The 17398-nt window shown below is 46.6% G+C and overlaps 2 protein-coding genes across 6 annotated transcripts; one reads left to right on the forward strand and one right to left on the reverse strand.

Annotated features, from left to right (window-relative positions):
* Nucleotides 1–31: 31 nt before the first annotated feature.
* LOC101174670 (ankyrin repeat and SOCS box protein 16) lies at nucleotides 32–2658 on the reverse strand. Of its 4 annotated transcripts, none has more exons than XM_023957385.1 (7): nucleotides 2285–2658; nucleotides 1832–2173; nucleotides 1491–1758; nucleotides 876–1284; nucleotides 714–797; nucleotides 356–466; nucleotides 32–281 (listed from the first exon to the last, which is right to left on the reverse strand). In XM_023957385.1, exons 2-7 carry the CDS (start codon nucleotides 2166–2168, stop codon nucleotides 96–98), a joined length of 1395 nt encoding a protein of 464 aa, XP_023813153.1. In that variant the 5' UTR covers nucleotides 2169–2173; nucleotides 2285–2658; the 3' UTR covers nucleotides 32–95. The 4 variants fall into 4 exon arrangements, 3 of the variants coding, with proteins under 3 accessions (XP_023813153.1, XP_004071300.1, XP_020560759.1); XM_004071252.4 differs by having other exon boundaries at nucleotides 2273–2654; XM_020705100.2 differs by having other exon boundaries at nucleotides 1832–2118; nucleotides 2273–2644.
* A 4346-nt stretch (nucleotides 2659–7004) lies between these two features.
* On the forward strand, nucleotides 7005–15750 carry c8h17orf53 (chromosome 8 C17orf53 homolog). Of its 2 annotated transcripts, none has more exons than XM_023957387.1 (10): nucleotides 7005–7158; nucleotides 7304–7372; nucleotides 7439–8311; nucleotides 8401–8484; nucleotides 9917–10051; nucleotides 10485–10593; nucleotides 13360–13445; nucleotides 14398–14520; nucleotides 14615–14834; nucleotides 15025–15750. In XM_023957387.1, the coding sequence occupies exons 1-10, from the start codon at nucleotides 7147–7149 to the stop codon at nucleotides 15078–15080; spliced, it is 1767 nt and encodes a 588-aa protein (XP_023813155.1). In that variant the 5' UTR covers nucleotides 7005–7146; the 3' UTR covers nucleotides 15081–15750. The 2 variants fall into 2 exon arrangements, with proteins under 2 accessions (XP_023813155.1, XP_023813156.1); XM_023957388.1 differs by having other exon boundaries at nucleotides 7006–7158; nucleotides 7304–7354.
* The last annotated feature ends 1648 nt before the right edge of the window (nucleotides 15751–17398 follow it).

Below are 17398 nucleotides of genomic sequence, written 5' to 3' on the forward strand. Positions count from 1 at the left end.
TGATGGATCACACAATAAGACAACATGCTTCTGATTCGTTTGGACCTCAAAAAGTAATATTTAATAAAGTTTCCACATATGTGGAGGAAGCAGATTCAGTGGAGAGTCCCGTCGTTGCACAGCAGCAGGTATTCCTTCACGGAGCCGGGAAAGTCCAGATGTTGGATTCCCGCGTGGAAGCCAGCTCCCAGATGCTGACGCAGCGCGCAGCGACAGAGATGCTGCAGGGAGCGAGGCTGACCGCTGCGCCCACGCGCCAGGTCAAGGAAAGGCCGGTGCTCCTGAGTCAGGGAGGGGCAGAAAACGCACTACAGCAGGGAGCAGCGGGGTAAATAAAGAGGGAGAGAACACCCACCTCACACCCTTCAACAGAGAGAGACTCCATCCATTCACAGGGAGGAACGCTGGGGTAGGAGTTCAGCAGCACCTCCAGGGTGGCAGGAGAGACGAGACACTGTTTCAGCATCTGAAGAGAAATGGAGGCTGATGAAACACAAATAAACAAATATTGATGAGTCGTTTTTATGAAAGTATTTACATTTTAGACCAAACCTTAAAAGTTATTGGAAAGACTTGAACTTAAAATGGAATACTGATATGTTCAGCTCTAAATTTGACTGTTTCTGCTGCTATTTATCATAAATTTCCTGTATTTGATATCATTTTTTCTTGAATTCTTGTTGCTGTGTGTCAGTATGGATGCCGGCAGGAACCTTTGGTGGGACAGATGGAGCTCCGTGGTTCAAAAGAGACCGAGCTATGGCCTCTGGATGCTGGTTTTGGTAATCCTCCACCACCTTCAGGGCAAAGAAAACAGACATCCTCCCAGCAGCTGCGCTCAAATGTGGTTTTCAGCACACAGAGTCCATCTATACCTGCAGCAGGCAGTCCATCGGTGTGTAACCTGCAGAGTTGGGGGTGTCGGCCTTTGCTCCGTGCTCCAGGAGGACTTCTACGATCCTCGGGCAGCAGTTGGCGCAGGCGTTGTGAAGAGGTGTGTGCTGCTTCCTGCCGGCGGTTCGGGGGTCGGCTCCTGCACCGAGCAGCTTCTGGACCACCCGGAGGAACCTCCCGGCCTCAGTCGGCCTCTCTGCTCCGGAGCACGCGGCATTCAGGGGGGTCTCCCCCTCTCGGTTGGTGGCAGAAACGTCCGCGCCGTGGCTGAGGAAGAGCTCCACGTGCCCCTCCAGGCCTCGGCGGGCAGCCGCGTGCAGAGGTGTGAGTCTGGACTCCCTCATCCTCACGTTGACGTCTGCGCCTCCTTCCAACAGCAGCTGAGCACAGCTTCAAAACAGGAAGGCCTTTTTCAGATGCTTAAAACATCAAACTGTGGTAAAGTCTCAGATTCTCATAATTTAAATGTTTTGGATTGCAACAACTTTATTTCTATTTTATTCTTTGTAAAATGATTTAAGGTTTCCTCCAACTTGTGATCCCAAACTGCATTAGAGACCCTGAGGTCTTTCTTTGTCAGCGTCTTCCTGACTCACTGCAGCGACTCCGCAGAGGAGCAGAGGTGCAGAGGAGCGCTGCCGTCCGCTGCCAGCAGCTCAGGATCTGCTCCATGACACAGCAGCATCTGCACGCAGACAGAGTGGCCGCCCGCGCATGCGTCGTGGAGAGCCGCGCAGCCTCCAGGGTCGGCGTTCACCTCTGCTCCCCGGAACAGCAGCTCCTCCACGCAGGCTGCATGTCCGCTGCCGGCAGCCAGGCGCAGAGCGGAGGTCTGCTTCACTTTGGAGGTCAGAGTCCACAGACCTGCAGGAGGAGCAGAGATGCAGCGGTGTTGTTGTTTGCGTCGGAAGCAGATTGTAATCTCTCGCGCTCGTACCCATTTCTGGGATCCACACCATCTCCTCATGCACCGTCTCCATCAGGGCATTGACCATCCCCGGGTCCTTCAGGACCGCATACACCCCCTTCATGTCTCCGTACATGAAGGTGTTGTGGATGGCTGCGTCCCTACAGCGACTCTGGGGCGGAGGGGCTCGAACTTCTTGCAGACGCTGCTGCCTAGGAGGAGGTCTGGGGGCCCGAGGCAGAGGAGCACTCACTATGGCTCTCCTCTGAGCCAAAGCTCGACGGGCATCTTCCCACTCCTGAAAATCCTGCTCCAGTCTGAGCGAGCGCAGGGAGGTGGAGGAGAAGGGGAACGTGTGCTTTGACATTCCACCTCAACACAAATGACATCACAGGTTCAGATTCCACAGTATTTCTGATCAGCGGAGGTTCAGAAGGTAACCTCACTGTCAGTAGAAATACAACGACTTACCTTTTCACTCACCGTTTACTGCAAAGTCTTTGGTTAAAACGTATTCAGAGTACAATAACACGTCAGGTCAGTCTTTCCTCGAAGTATGACGCGATCTAAGAGTGAAAGCCTTTCCTCTGTGGGCTGAGCTCAGTCACAAGTTGCTTCAGTAAAGGTCCAGCTGGAGATATTATTAGATTTGAAGGAAAGTTGATACCTGTCATACCTTATGTGGCCACAAGAGGGCAGCATCGACGAAGCTTTACCTGAACAGGCGACCAAAAACCAAACGACTAAATAGAATAAAATTCACAACACTCTGATTTTAGTTTAAACATTACAGTCCTTAAAATATTCAAGGTTTCTAAATGCAAACTAATTTAAGTTTAACAACTACAACTCCATACTGTCAATCATCAGGAATAAATAAAAGTCATTTTTATTTCTTAAATTAGCTAATTTGTTGAAACTTTCCCTTCTCTAAATTCAAAATTATTGTTCTGAGTTGTTTTATTTAGAAAAAAATCTTCCCAAAATCATTTAGTTTAGTAGTTTTTAAGTTTTTAATGGTAGATAAAAATAAAAATAAAAGGCTGAATTCAAATTCAAGGACTGCGTTCTTTTTTTCTTTCTGGTGTCTGGCTGTTATGTTCTTTTTCTTTAGTTGAACATTAGCAGAATAAAATGCAAAAAAATAACATTTATAACAATACAACATAAGAATACAACACAGTTCTGAACACAGAATAAAATGTCACACACACATGTATGTATGTGTCTGTTTTTGTGTGTGTGTGTGTGTGTTTCTATCTGCTAGTCCGTCTTTCTTGACGTGACCCTCCACCTTTATCCACTTGGGACCAGCACATGAAAGCACTATTGTGCCCCAATATAGATGCATTACTTAATTGTACATTTATGTATTGATTTGTTTTGCTTTTCACACAACAGCACAGGTTGCTGTTGTTCTTTACGTGACCCTCTGCCTTTATCCGGACTTGGGACCGGCACACGAAAGCACTATTGTGCCCCCTTGTGGTTGCATTACTTCATTTTACTTTTATTTAGTTGTTTTTTTACACAGCACAGGTTGCTGTTTTTCTTGACATGACCCTCTGCCTTTGTCCGGACTTTTTGTTTGTTTGTTTTGCCTTTATCCGGACTTGGGACCGGCACATGGAAGCACTATTGTGCCCCCGAGTGGTGGCATTAATTTTTATTTATTTTTAACTGCTGTTGTCTTTTATTCAACATGATCCCTCTGTTATCTATTATCTTCGTAAACTTTCACTAAAGTTTGGTCGTTTTTTTATTTTATTTCTTGTGATTGGGAAAACTGGAGCACATGGCAAAAATCCACACATGCTCAGACCAAACAAACTCTGCATGTGGACACGGACACACCGTTGTCATGGTATTAAGTTGAGTTACTTAACATGTAAATAGATTGTCAGTCAAAAGACTTTTGTTTTGTTCTACTAGATGGCGTTCAGTACATTGACGTTCAGAGCATAATGTTTTTGACTGTTTTTCATAGCCACATTACGACGGAGTATTAGGGCCACCAAAAAAAAAAAAAAAGTAAAATTACGACATTTTATCTCGTAAATTTACGAGAAAAAAGTCATAGATTAACAAGGTGAAAACACCGAAGTTGTCCGTTCATCGGAGCATCGCTTGAAGATGAAAGATTCTGAACCTTTGGCGACTCAAAATCAGATTATTGTCAGTGGAGCCGGTTTTCCGGGGTTCAGTGTCAGTAAAGCGGAGTTTCATATGTAAAATAAGGAGCTCAGAGACACGTTTGGGTGCAGAGGATCGTTGCAGCCTTTATTCTCCTTTTCATTCACAAACCCTGAAGTTCATCTGTCACCTTACGTCATGAACCTGTCATCAGATCCGAACACCAATGCGGAAGTAAACGTCCCGTTATATCATCAAACAACAAAGATGAATGAAAATAGTCTATTATATTAGCATTAGAATGCTGAAAATGCCAAAAAAAAAGTGATCCTCCTCCTCAGACGGATGCGTCACACAAACGTAGAGATCTTGTTTTTGGTGGAGGAAGAAAGGATTGAAGTGGAAAGCTGCAGGGACACCGACGGCTTAATCGGGCTGCAGGAATCCTGCAAACCATCAATAAATAAAACAGGAATTCTCATTTCTTCCCAAACCTCAGACAACGGTAAAAACAAAGAATTCACCTTTTTCTCCGGTATCTATTAAACCTTAACTATTTTAATTTTGTTTTTTCAGTTTTAAGTTTTTTATTATTTTATTCCTACAATCTAACCCCTGATTTTTATAACCCCCTGGGCTTTGAAGCTAATCTTTTTCCTACAAACTAAGTAACTACTGAAACCTACAATTTAAACAACTAAAATTACTCCCTCCTCCGACGGAAGAAGTTTAAGAACCTTCTAAAGACTCCGGGCTTCTGTGACTTTGTCAGGTGCTTTTTGAAGCTGGCAGCAACGATGTCATTGACCACGTCCAAATCGGAGTCGAGGAAAACCATCACAAAGTCAGGCTTTTTCCACTTATCCATCAGGTCTTTGTACACAAGCAGGTGCAGCTTTTTCTGAATTTTGGCCAGATCCATCAGAATCTTTTCCCCGTTCATTTCTTTCCAAATTCTTTTCACCAGGTTTATTACATGCAGAAAGAATTTATCAGAATGATTCACAAAGCCTGACTCTGTGACAACATGTGAAAGCAGCTTTGAAAGCGAGTCTGCCACAGCTGCTTTCAGATGTTCTGGGATGTCGTCCAGAACCTCTGCATCCTCGGGTTCTTCCTGTGCTACTTCCAGTTCCTCCACGTCTGGTGTCTTTGTTCTTGCGAGAGTTATCTTTGTTTTTTTGGTGCAAACCTTAACGCCTTTGGGCAGAAATCTTATGCAGGATGTTGTGTCCGAACTGTCTGTCCATTCAGATGAATCCTCCATCGGGATCTCTGCCGGGCGTCTCTCTCTCTGTTTGACACCTTTCTTTAGCTTCGTAGCACAGGCCATCAGATTTGCCGCACATGTCTTGACCTTTAAACTCCCTGATTTGATGTGATGAAGGAATGTTTTTGTTCTTTCATCACCTGGTCCCAGAGTCACTGCTCTGCGTTGAGCCCTGATTATTATGAGCACGGCCTTCACATTCATGACGATGGACTTCAGCACGTTGTTCTCAACGTACACCTTTGCTCTTTTGGCTCTTTCTTTGATGTGTTTTACACATGCTCGGCGTCCCGCATCCAATGCTTTTACAGATCGCGCCCTCATTTTTTCTGCAATTGCTTTTACATTTGGAGGACTCGATTGTAGTTTTTTGATCCGTAAATTGAGTAACGCAGGACCAGGCTTTGCTTTCTTTGCCTCTGGGTCTTTGTCCGCAGCATAGGACATTAGTTTATTGGTCCACGCTGTCAGCTTTTTAGTGCACGCCTCCAGTTTTGCAGCAGCAGCTCTTGTATTTGCATTTCTAAAATATGCTGCTGCATCCTCAAGGTGTGCTCTTGCGTTTCTCAATTGACTTTGAGTCTCTGCAACCACAATTTTGAGTCTTTTGGTGGTGTTTTTAAGGCTCTGGACGTACACGCTGATGTTGTCCGCGTACGCCTGTAACCTTTGAGACACCACTTTAATGCTATGAGCGGTCGCCTTAACCTGATCTTTTGGGGCCAGATTTCCTTGTGAGTCTGTGGCGCTCGTCTTTTTGTCCCGTGTCCTCAGTCTTCTGATGCCAGTTTTAACTTTTGCAGCACATAGCCTTTGTAAAATGTGTCTGCGCAATTCCGGCTGCGGGATTTGCGGCTCTGCTTCTTGCAGTTGAGTCTCTGTGTTCTCCACTTGTGTTTGAACATCCTCTACTGCAGTTTGAGCTTTCCCACTGCTTCTCCTCAGCAGTTTGGCACCAGCAGCTTTAATGTTTGAAGCACTTCCTTTTCCAATTCTCAGGCTGGAAAAGCGTGAGTCCGGGATTTTAGCCTGTGACGTCACTTCTTCGGCTTCGTCTGCTTCTGGGACCTGTTCGCCAAGAGGTGCATTTGCTGTTTTGCTCTTTCTTTTTAGACTGGACATCCTCCCCTTCGTGAGTTTGATAACCCGTGTTTTTGTGTCAAACAGGTTGAGTCTGTGATAGAGCTTTTCAATGTTTTGCCTCACAGTCCAGTTGTATGACCTGCGGGTTCCAGCCTCGGAGGGAGTCCTACCAGCGACCCCTATTCTTTCTGTTGGGTGGCTTGTAGGACCTTCCTCCTCCTCGTCACTCGAGTCTCCTTTGGAAACTTCTTCAGTGATATTTTTTATGGCTTCATCCAAGACCTCCGGACTTAGCTCTTCGCTGAGCTCGAGCAGTTTCTTTTCTGTCCGTTGGTCAGGACACCCGTGGGTGATCTGGTAAACTTCCTCTGGCCTGAGTCGCCTTAGGATATAGATTCCGTCTTGTTGAATCAAATCCGTCACCAGGAGGTTTTCCACATTTTGCGTGCCTTCCATTTCCCTAGATCTTGGTAGCCACTGGAATTTGGGGTATATTTAGGAACTTTTGAGACTCAATATGTTCTCATATGACGTTTTTCTGCCTCAAATGATTCTAAAAAAAACGTCATTATGGCAGTGAAATATGTCATTTGGCATCATCACTTTCTTCCGCTAAGTGAGGAAACGTTCGCCCGGAAGTGACGTCACTCCGGATGTGAAGATGTGTTCCGCGCTTCACGTAACGTACGCCATGACGTCGATTTTGAACGTGGCGGCGCGGCAGCTGCAGTTTCGGACCTGAAGGATCTGCGAGTTGAACACACCGACTCTCCAGCGTTGGTGCTGGTTGAATGGCAGTCAGTACTAGCTTGTAATGTTTGTCTGAACTGAATTCTCGCTGTTTTTATCGCGATATCTCATGACGGCCATGGTAAGTTATTCAACTCAACAGGCAGCTAAGGAGGCTAATACATACAAACACTGAGATTAACAGCTTCACGTTGAGTGGGTTGCTAAACGGTATCCATGCAGTGCATGCTGGGTGAACATTTTGGTGGTGCTCTGTTTCATTGCAGACCTGCAGACTGGGTGGGCTGTTCAGCTTGGATGAAGACTTTGATGATGAGGTGACTCCAGGCACACCCGTGAGTTTGCAGCCTGGCAGGACGCTCCTCTTTCTGGTGATTGACAGATCCTCTCTGGGTTTTCAGGATGTTCTCGGGACGGACTGGCACACCGATTCTGCCTCTGAGGCCGCCAGCGCTGCAGCCACCATGTCCTCCGCTGCAAATGCAGAGCAGGAAGAAGTCGGTCTTCAGCAAAGGCGGGACTGTCCACCCCCCCTGTGTGATGGGGCGACCTCAAGGACCTTCAGGGCTGCTGCTCAAAACGCTGCTTTGGCTCTCCGACAGATCCCCCCCACCACCCGGGCTCTCCGATCCCCCCTGATTACTTCAAATGATTCGAAGCAGTTGGCATCACAAAACCACAGTGACCCCAAAGGCCTGCTGACATCCTCGGTGGATCTGGATGATTTTGATGACTGGGATGTTGACTTGGCGGACTTGGATGAGTGTGACAGCTCATCGAAGCAGCCGCCTCCGGCAGCAGCAGAACCCTCCTCTTCTGCAAAAGCTTTGCGACCCTCCGCTTTAAGAGGGAGCCATGACAGGACTTTCAGAGAGCACACCCCTGAGACTTCTGGATCCTCTTGTTTCACTGCGGCACGGCGGAGCCTCCCTGCAAATCCGGGATCTTCAAATCCCCCTCAGAGTCCTGTGGTTCTCCGGAGCCTCGCTGCAGCTTCTCCGGCATCCAGCAGCTTTTCCAATCCTCAGCAAACGCACAAACCATGGACCACTCCGCGCGCCTCCCCTCAGGCCCACGGACTCTTTGAAACGGTCTCCCCTTCGGTGCCACCCTCGGCGCTCAGTCCCCATCCCCTGCACACCCCCGTCCTCACCAACCGCCTGGTCCAGCTGGTGTCTGCTTCCAGTAAGCTCCCCAAGAAGAGGCCTCGCTCGGAATCCCGTCAGCGGAGAACCCGGCGTTTTCCGGGTCCTGCAGGTCTCCTGCCGCAGCAGGTCAGCCCCCCACAGTCTGATGTCAGACTGAAAAAAGCAACCGCTTTGGTCGGTTCTTTCTCAGTTTTTATTTGAGTTTTGTTTGTCAGCCTCAGGCTCAGAACCTGGACCAGATTGTGGTTTCGGTTCCTAAGACGCCCGCACACGGAGCGGCAGCTCGCCCGCCGAGCCAGGTCAGTGACTCGCACCCACAGGCGTGCCAACAGAACACAGGAAAGTCTCAGAAACCAGCAGAACATTTCCTTTAGCCTTTAACCAGCTTTCAGAATGACAGAAGATTCTTTCAGTTAGAAAGAAAATTGAGAAGTATTCCCAAAACAGAATCATTCCTTACAACCTGTCAAGTTTGAACATTTATTCTGAGGACATTAGTCACTTCAGAAGGCAAAGAAACAGTTCTGTGAGCAGCATCTTGTCTGGCTCGATCTGTTCAACCACCTTAACATGTTTTTCTCCTCTCTGCATCAGTTTGGCTCTTTAAGAGGATCCATTCTTCTAATCCCGTCTCCCTCCAGGTTTTCCTATCCGCTGCTGTTGACTGCTGGGGTTTTCAATTCTCTGCAGGAGATTTATCCTGGCAGTTTCAAAGCAACGCTTCCTTTCGCTGCATGTTTTTTTCATTTAGGAGATCAACACCATTTCCGTTAATAAAACCTAGCAGCTGCTCAGTCTGTATCCACATTCAGAACGCATCGAGAGGAGAACATAGATTTATGTAAAATTCAATTTTCAGACCTCTGCACTTTTTAGCTGCGTTTGCACCAACAGGACTGGATTTATTTATGACACTTTGCTGCTCTCCGTTACATCAGACTGGTGGTAACAATGCTGCTGCTGCGGCAGATGCATGTATGAAGGATCTTCAGATCAGGTCCAGGGTTTGGATTCAGCCGGCTCCTCCAAAATGGTTGCAGGTCCACTCAGTGATGCTTTCAGCCCTGGGATGTAGTTATACTCTTCTTATTCCATCCATAATTTAGTGCGGTCAATTGTTTTTGAAGAAAAATTTTGGTAAAACAGACAGAAAAAGTCAGAAATTGGGGAAATTTAAAATAAAATAAAAAGTCAAAAATGTTGTTCTTCAACTTTTTATGATATAAGAGACCTGTAGATAAAAAAAAGCAAAAATATAGGAATTCTGTTGGATCGATATTAAAAATGATTCTTCTCTTAGGGAGTAAACGATTGGTGTAAATACTCCTAACAATCAGGAATCCCTTCAGTTAAAATCAGTTTCAGAAGCATTAAAGCCAATCATTAAGGACAGTTATAGTTTACTCGCAAACGTTCACAAAGGCAGAAGCTTTTCTTCTGCACTTTTTCCAGCCCTAAAGGCCAAGAAAACGAAGCAGGAGCTTTCATGAGCACCAAGCTTCGTTTCTTTTATTCTGGAGAGTGCTGCAGGCGTAATGCAGAAATGCACTTGAAGAAGGTTTTCCTCCTCAAGAAGATGTACGAACCACCGTCTTCTCAGCAGGTGGAAGCGTCCCCCAGCTGTTCACACAAACCGATGCCGCTACTGCGCACTATTGATTCATGCAGCTCTGCGCTGACTTCCTGTTCCTCCTGAAGAAAACGGACGCTCAGGTTGGCTTTCTGTTGCAGGCCTCCTGCTCGCAAACGGAGGAAGAGGAGTTCAGCGCTGGAGGCTGGGCTGCGATGAAAGCAGAGATGGGACTGGATGAGAGGAATCCTTCCTGCTTCCTGCACAGCTATAGCGTCGTCATGGTGCTTCGGAAGGTGCGCCCACCGCGTCCAAACGCAGCGCCCTGTTTTTGAAGGGGATTCATCCTCCATCACCGTCCGCGTGGCGGCTGGAGGTCTGCTGGCATAATCAGGACAAATGAGGGCGCAGTGCTGCAGGGGGTGGAGCCTTCTTGATGATGAAGAGCGTGAGGGTTCATCCGTCACACTAATGGCTGCGGTTGTTGTGTTCAGTTCATCTTTGTGAGTTTGTTTGGACCAAACAAACTGAAACCTGTGGAATTTAATCAAACACTGGGAACAATGTGAAAACTACTCTTCACAATAACACACTGTTGTCAAAAACTCCTGTGGTTTGCATTTTCAGCTCCAAAAATCACACATCTGGAGGTTGATTAGCAAATGTTCTCCCCTCTTGAGACTCAGCTCTGTCTACGCTCTGAAGTCCGTTTCCTTCATTTTATTCCAGGCGGCGCTGAAACAGCTGGCGAGGAACAAAGTGCCAAACATGGCTGTCCTGCTGAAGAGCATCATCCACACCAACGCTGACGCCAAGGCCGTGTTCAGAGACCCAACAGGTAGCCAGCAACACACACGTGCAGCAACACACACATGCAGCAAAGCAGCAACACACACATGCAGCAAATGCAGCAACACACACATGCAGCAAATGCAGCAACACACACATGCAGCAAATCAGCAACACAAACATGGAGCAAATGCAGCAACACACACATGCAGCAAATGCAGCAACACACACATGCAGCAAATCAGCAACACAAACATGCAGCAAAGCAGCAACACACACATGCAGCAAAGCAGCAACACACACGTGCAGCAACACACACATGCAGCAAAGCAGCAACACACACATGCAGCAAATGCAGCAACACACACATGCAGCAAATGCAGCAACACACACATGCAGCAAATCAGCAACACAAACATGCAGCAAAACAGCAACACACACATGGAGCAAATGCAGCAACACACACATGCAGCAAATGCAGCAACACACACATGCAGCAAATCAGCAACACAAACATGCAGCAAAGCAGCAACACACACATGCAGCAAAGCAGCAACACACACATGCAGCAAAGCAGCAACACACACATGGAGCAAATGCAGCAACACACACATGCAGCAAATGCAGCAACACACACATGCAGCAAATCAGCAACACACACATGCAGCAAAGCAGCAACACACACATGCAGCAAAGCAGCAATACACAAATGCAGCAAAGCAGCAACACACACATGCAGCAAAGCAGCAACACACACATGCAGCAAAGCAGCAACACACACATGCAGCAAAGCAGCAACACACACATGCAACAAAGCAGCAACACACCCATGCGGCAAAGCAGCAACACACACATGCAACAAAGCAGCAACACACACATGCAGCAAAGCAGCAACACACCCATGCAGCAAAGCAGCAACACACCCATGCAGCAAAGCAGCAACACACCCATGCAACAAAGCAGCAACACACCCATGCGGCAAAGCAGCAACACACCCATGCAGCAAAGCAGCAACACACCCATGCAACAAAGCAGCAACACACACATGCAGCAAAGCAGCAACACACACATGCAGCAAAGCAGCAGCACACCCATGCAACAAAGCAGCAACACACACATGCAGCAACACACCCATGCAGCAAAGCAGCAACACACACATGCAGCAAAGCAGCAACACACACATGCAGCAAAGCAGCAGCACACCCATGCAACAAAGCAGCAACACACACATGCAGCAACACACCCATGCAGCAAAGCAGCAACACACCCATGCAGCAAAGCAGCAACACACACATGCAGCAAAGCAGCAACACACCCATGCAGCAAAGCAGCAACACACCCATGCAACAAAGCAGCAACACACACATGCAGCAAAGCAGCAACACACATGCAGCAAAGCAGCAGCACACCCATGCAGCAAAGCAGCAACACACACATGCAGCAACACACCCATGCAGCAAAGCAGCAACACACACATGCAGCAAAGCAGCAACACACCCATGCAGCGAATGCAGCAGCCTACATGGTAACCTGTTGCAGTGTCTTTGTAAAGCAGCAGAAACTCTGCTCCAATTGGAGCTGGGGGGCAGTGCAGCTTTTCTTGGGACTTGTGTTCCCTGATATCTCACACTCACACACACTCACACAGATTCACACACAAAGATTCTATCACGCACGCACACAAAGACTGACACACACGCACAGGCTCACAGCCACAGATCCAGTTCTAGCTTGTTGTGTCAGCACAGCACAGGCCTCCAGCTCCTTTGCCTCCTCACTTTGTTTCCATTCCTCTTTCCTCTCTTAACCCTTTGACCCTTTCCTGGGACTAACCTTGGAGCCGAGCGGTTGCCATGGCCTCTGCCGCACAGCCACATGTGGCGCTCTGATTATCTGCAGGAGTGGATTGTTTTCTCAGCACTGGAGTTAAGTGCTCATTAGTGATTCAATTGCAGTGGATGGCTTCAGCAGTGGGCGGGTATTAAGTGCCTCTGACACCAAGAGCCACTGATCTGTCAGTAATGAGCCTCCACCTGCAGGCACCTTTTCTGTTTCCCCTCCCAGCAGATGCGCAACATTTTCTCTATTTTCCAAATATCGTATTTGTTTTTCCTCCTCATTAACAGTTCCATGCCCTCTGTACGGCCCGTCTTAGTGGTGTTGGAGCTGTGCAACAGCTTCCTCCTCACAGGGACGAAGAGCACGAATCAGAGAAACACTGAGAGTCCGGATGTCAACATCAATCAGAGCTGTAATATCTCAGGAACAACAACAACTATCAGAAACGGGAGTCTTCATTTCAAAAGTCAATAATGCTCAAAGAAACCAGAAAAATCTGAATGAAAGTTAAACTTTTGAAATATAAGTTATTCACAAAAGTTTACATTGAAATAATCGAAATGTAATCACACACAGCATTTACATGTCAGTCATCGGTTTTGTTTTTCAAATGTTTTTTTTCAGTTTATTCTTGTCCTTCCAGTTTTGAGATGATTTATGGATCTAAAAAAAGATTAAGTTAGTCGGTGTTGTTGAGCTTTGAGTTTTATAGAGATGTTTTTATGGGTGAAATTGTTTTAAAGATTTGAAAATAAAGAAGAATCATCAGAAATGCAGGATTTAAAGTCCTTTCTTTTAGCTTCTTAGGGAGACGAAGATGTAAAATCTAGAGATGGATTTCATGTGACTTGGTTCTAAAAATACTTTGCGATCTTTTTCCTCTCATCTTTGAGCCTGATTTTTGGAATGGAACTGAACCTTCAGTATGTAAATGATGGGATGCTGCTGCTCACCTTTTTCTGCTTCTGGTCTGAAGGAGAGATGCAGGGGACGGTGCACCGGCGCCTCCTGGAGGAACGAGCTGAGGAGCTGAGGGTCGGAGCGGTTCTTCTGCTCAAACAAGTGAGACTTGAACCGGATTTTCACTGCTCCGTCTGCGGGGCGTCTCCGTCTGCGGGGCGTCTCCGTCTGCGGGGCGTCTCCGTCTGCGGTGCGTCTCCGTCTGCGGTGCGTCTCCGTCTGCGGTGCGTCTCCGTCTGCGGGGCGTCTCAGTCTGCGGTGCGTCTCCGTCTGCGGGGCGTCTCCGTCTGCGGGGCGTCTCCGTCTGCGGGGCGTCTCCGTCTGCGGGGCGTCTCCGTCTGCGGGGCGTCTCCGTCTGCGGGGCGTCTCCGTCTGCGGGGCGTCTCCGTCTGCGGTGCGTCTCCGTCTGCGGTGCGTCTCCGTCTGCGGGGCGTCTCAGTCTGCGGTGCGTCTCCGTCTGCGGGGCGTCTCCGTCTGCGGGGCGTCTCCGTCTGCGGGGCGTCTCCGTCTGCGGTGCGTCTCAGTCTGCGGTGCGTCTCCGTCTGCGGGGCGTCTCCGTCTGCGGGGCTTCTCCGTCTGCGGGGCGTCTCCGTCTGCGGGGCGTCTCCGTCTGCGGGGGGTCTCCGTCTGCGGGGCGTCTGCAGGGCGTCTCCGTCTGCGGGGCGTCTCCGTCTGCGGGGCGTCTGCAGGGCGTCTCCGTCTGCGGGGCGTCTCCGTCTGCGGTGCGTCTCAGTCTGCGGTGCGTCTCCATCTGAGCAACATGGATACCACCGTCGTCTATTTTCGCCACGGATGACAAAAGTTTTGTTATGGAACACAGTATTTATGACACAAAGTGTCCATTTATCAAGTTAATCGGGACAAACTACTTCTCATGAAGCCAGAGTGAGGGGGGATTCACCAGAGATGGACTCCCCACACATCGCAAGGCAGACGCAACACAGACGGACCAGTGGAAATCCTACCATGAAGTCGCCTCTAAACGGGGCTTTAAAGTGGATTTTCAGATGAACATGGCGGCATTACTAACGATTTATATTGACGGTGAGCACAGGTGGGCGTCTTCTCCCCCTCCCACCGCAACCACTACTTGAATGTGACGCCCAACAACCTGCTGAGGATCTACGCCCCTGACGGAGTCGGTCTGTTTTCCACCCGGCTTTCGCCTCTGGACTTGGTGAGCTCCAGCTCACAACAAGAATAAAAGCGTAAAGTATGGCAGCAGGTCCCGCAGTCGAAGTCTCATGTGAACACACGTGTGCATTATGCAGGAGTCCCCCCCCACTCGGGGCCCCTCTGTCCGCCGGGAGGCGGTGTCTCAGATGCAGCTGGTGTTTGATGAAGAGGACGATGAGGGGGAGAGATGTACGGAGGGATCTGCAGAGCCTCCAGTGCAAAGTCGCACTGAGATTCAGACATCCTTCAGCGCCAGCAGAGCTCCCCAAGAGCATGCTGGGAACGCAGCGCCGCAGGACGCGGACTGGGACGCAGGTTAGGAACTAAACGATTAGCTTGTGATTTAACCGTGTAGAAAACGGTTCAGGTCAGCACTTCATTGTTTAGCTCTTATGCTCATTTTAGAACAAAGATGTCCTGCAGCCCAAAACATTTTGAACCCACAGATGTTGTTTTTTTCATGTTTGTAACCCCCCCCCCCCCTTCTGTCCTCTTTGGTCTACAGACGATGACCTGGATGAGCTGCTGGGAGCGCTGCCTGAGGACGCCTGCAGCCTCTGAACCTTCTCCGTCCCCGCGCCGCCTCCTACATCACCTTCAGGAACCTGTTAAATATGTGCAAGATGGGTTGGAAAAAGGTTTTCTTTTCTGTAGAAAGTGTTTGATATCCAGAAAAGTCCCTTTCCTGATGATGAGGAAGTTTGAGAGAAAACTTCTAATATCAGAAATCTGCTTTGTTTTTTTTGTAAATACAGAGTTTATGCTAATCCCTGTTTCACATAAAAAATGTATATACATGTTGTCCTGTCCTTTATTTTTTTGTCACAGACCTCAATGTTCCTCCCTGTTAAGGTCTCCTCTCAGTGTTAGTTACCGCTGTGGTCTTTTCGAGGCAGAATTTGCAGGTGAGGTTTCCTTTCAGCCTCATGAAGGCTCACATACGGAGGTAATGAAGCGCTGGCGTCTGTCAGGGAGGATTTGTCCTGGACTCCTCCAACACCTCAGCTTCTTCCTAACAAATCAGGGTAAGCCTCTTCATTCCAGCTGTGGTGCCGAGGCCAGAATCAATCCTTCTGCAGTGCACACGGAGAGAGAAAACGGGATGTAATCGTACTGAGGGCCTCACCTGAGTCACAGATGAGTCATTTAACAGGAACATATGGATTTGGAATATTTGCACTATTTATGTTAGTGCAGTTTTTCCCCATTAAAGTCTCCAAATGAGCTGAAATTGTTGGCTTTTTGTGTTGCTCTCTTATCTGCCTAATTCCCAGAAAAGAATTTGCATTTTACAAATAGTAAGTTTGACAAATTTAAAAACCGTTTCACAGCAGATAACACTTCATTCTTTTTTTGAAAAACAAAACGAAACATAAAACTGCAGAAAAACAATAGAAAATATGTGACACTGGAAGTCTTTAAAGCCTGGTAAACAATAGCAATGGAAGACAAAAGATTATAAACTGAAAATATGTTAAAATTAATATTTTAGCATTAATACACTTTGTGTAAAGTATATTTCTTTAACTGAATTAACAGTAAAACAACCCCACATTCATCTAAGAAACAGGTTAATATTTAAGTTATAAATAGTGTAAAAAAAATCTTGTCTAATGTCTAAATATAATTTTTTAAAAGTGCTATTAAATGTTTGTTTTGAGAAAAGTTATTTTAAATAAAAATATTGAAGTTCAGTTGAAATGTGCTGTAGGGGGCGACATATTTCATAATCTTTATAGAGTTTTAGTTTTTTCTAAATAGTGGGCGCTTATAATAGTAACACTTAATATGACGCAAATAAATTTGAAATGTTCTGTTCTCAGAAAAGAGGCCCCTTTTCTTTGTCTGAGTATCTACAAAATAAAAGTCTCTGGATAATCTGTGGCTGTTGTTTTGACCCTTGAACCATTTTCTGAGAAACATAACAATGTCTGCTCATAAAAACGATATTTAATTGCACCTTTCTGCCAGTCATCGAGAAAAGCCTGATAATTAGCTGCTGAGACTGAATTAACATCTTTGTAGCATCAAATTAGAAGTGTTAAAGTCTAAAATCATACCACAGAAAGGATTTTTAAAATTACTTTATATTAATATTTACACTGTAAAAAAGGCAATGCTGCACATATTGATGCTTCTGTTCTTAGAGATGCATCTTTCTCTCTGCTTTCAGTGTGAAACATTTATGCCCATAACCAGAATCAGTCAAAACATGTGTTAAATGAGCTTTTTGGTCTTAATGACTCGTGAATTAAAATAAAAAACTATAATAAAAGGTCAGGAACCACAGTACTTTCATTAATCCTATGATGGAAAGTTCTCTGAATGGAGCAGAAAAGATAAAATCACTGTAGCATAAAACTTAATTTGACCCTGGAGACCGTTAATCCGTGTAAAACCATGCGTGTTATATCTGTCCATGGAAAAGAGAAGATTTGCTTAATTAAGCTGGTAAAAAACCAGAGAGTCCTGCAGCTGTGAAACCACACAGGAGCAGACTGACGACGCTCATTTCATAAAAAGAACAAGAACCCCCCCAAAAAAATCAACAAATAAAGGTTTCACTTCTTGAGGAAACATTTTTTTCTGAATTTTTCATTCAATTTTATTTTGAAGCAGAGGTCATTTCCGGTGCCACCTGGTGACGTAGGTCGTTGAATTCGGGGATTGTTTGAACATTTTCAAGGAAACAGGGTGTTAAAAGTGTTATTTATAAAAAAACAAAATTATTGTTTTATAAAATAGGAAAAAAGTCCGACGTGTTGATGCGCGGGAATTAATTTAAAGCCAAAGAAAAAAGAAAGAACAAAAAACATGAAGGACAAACGCGGATTCAGCTGTGAGAGCCTCGACACAATAAGCAGGTGAGACAATTTAAC

This window comes from Oryzias latipes, chromosome 8 (assembly GCF_002234675.1).
Source record: "Oryzias latipes chromosome 8, ASM223467v1".
In the NCBI taxonomy this organism is placed as follows: domain Eukaryota; kingdom Metazoa; phylum Chordata; class Actinopteri; order Beloniformes; family Adrianichthyidae; genus Oryzias; species Oryzias latipes.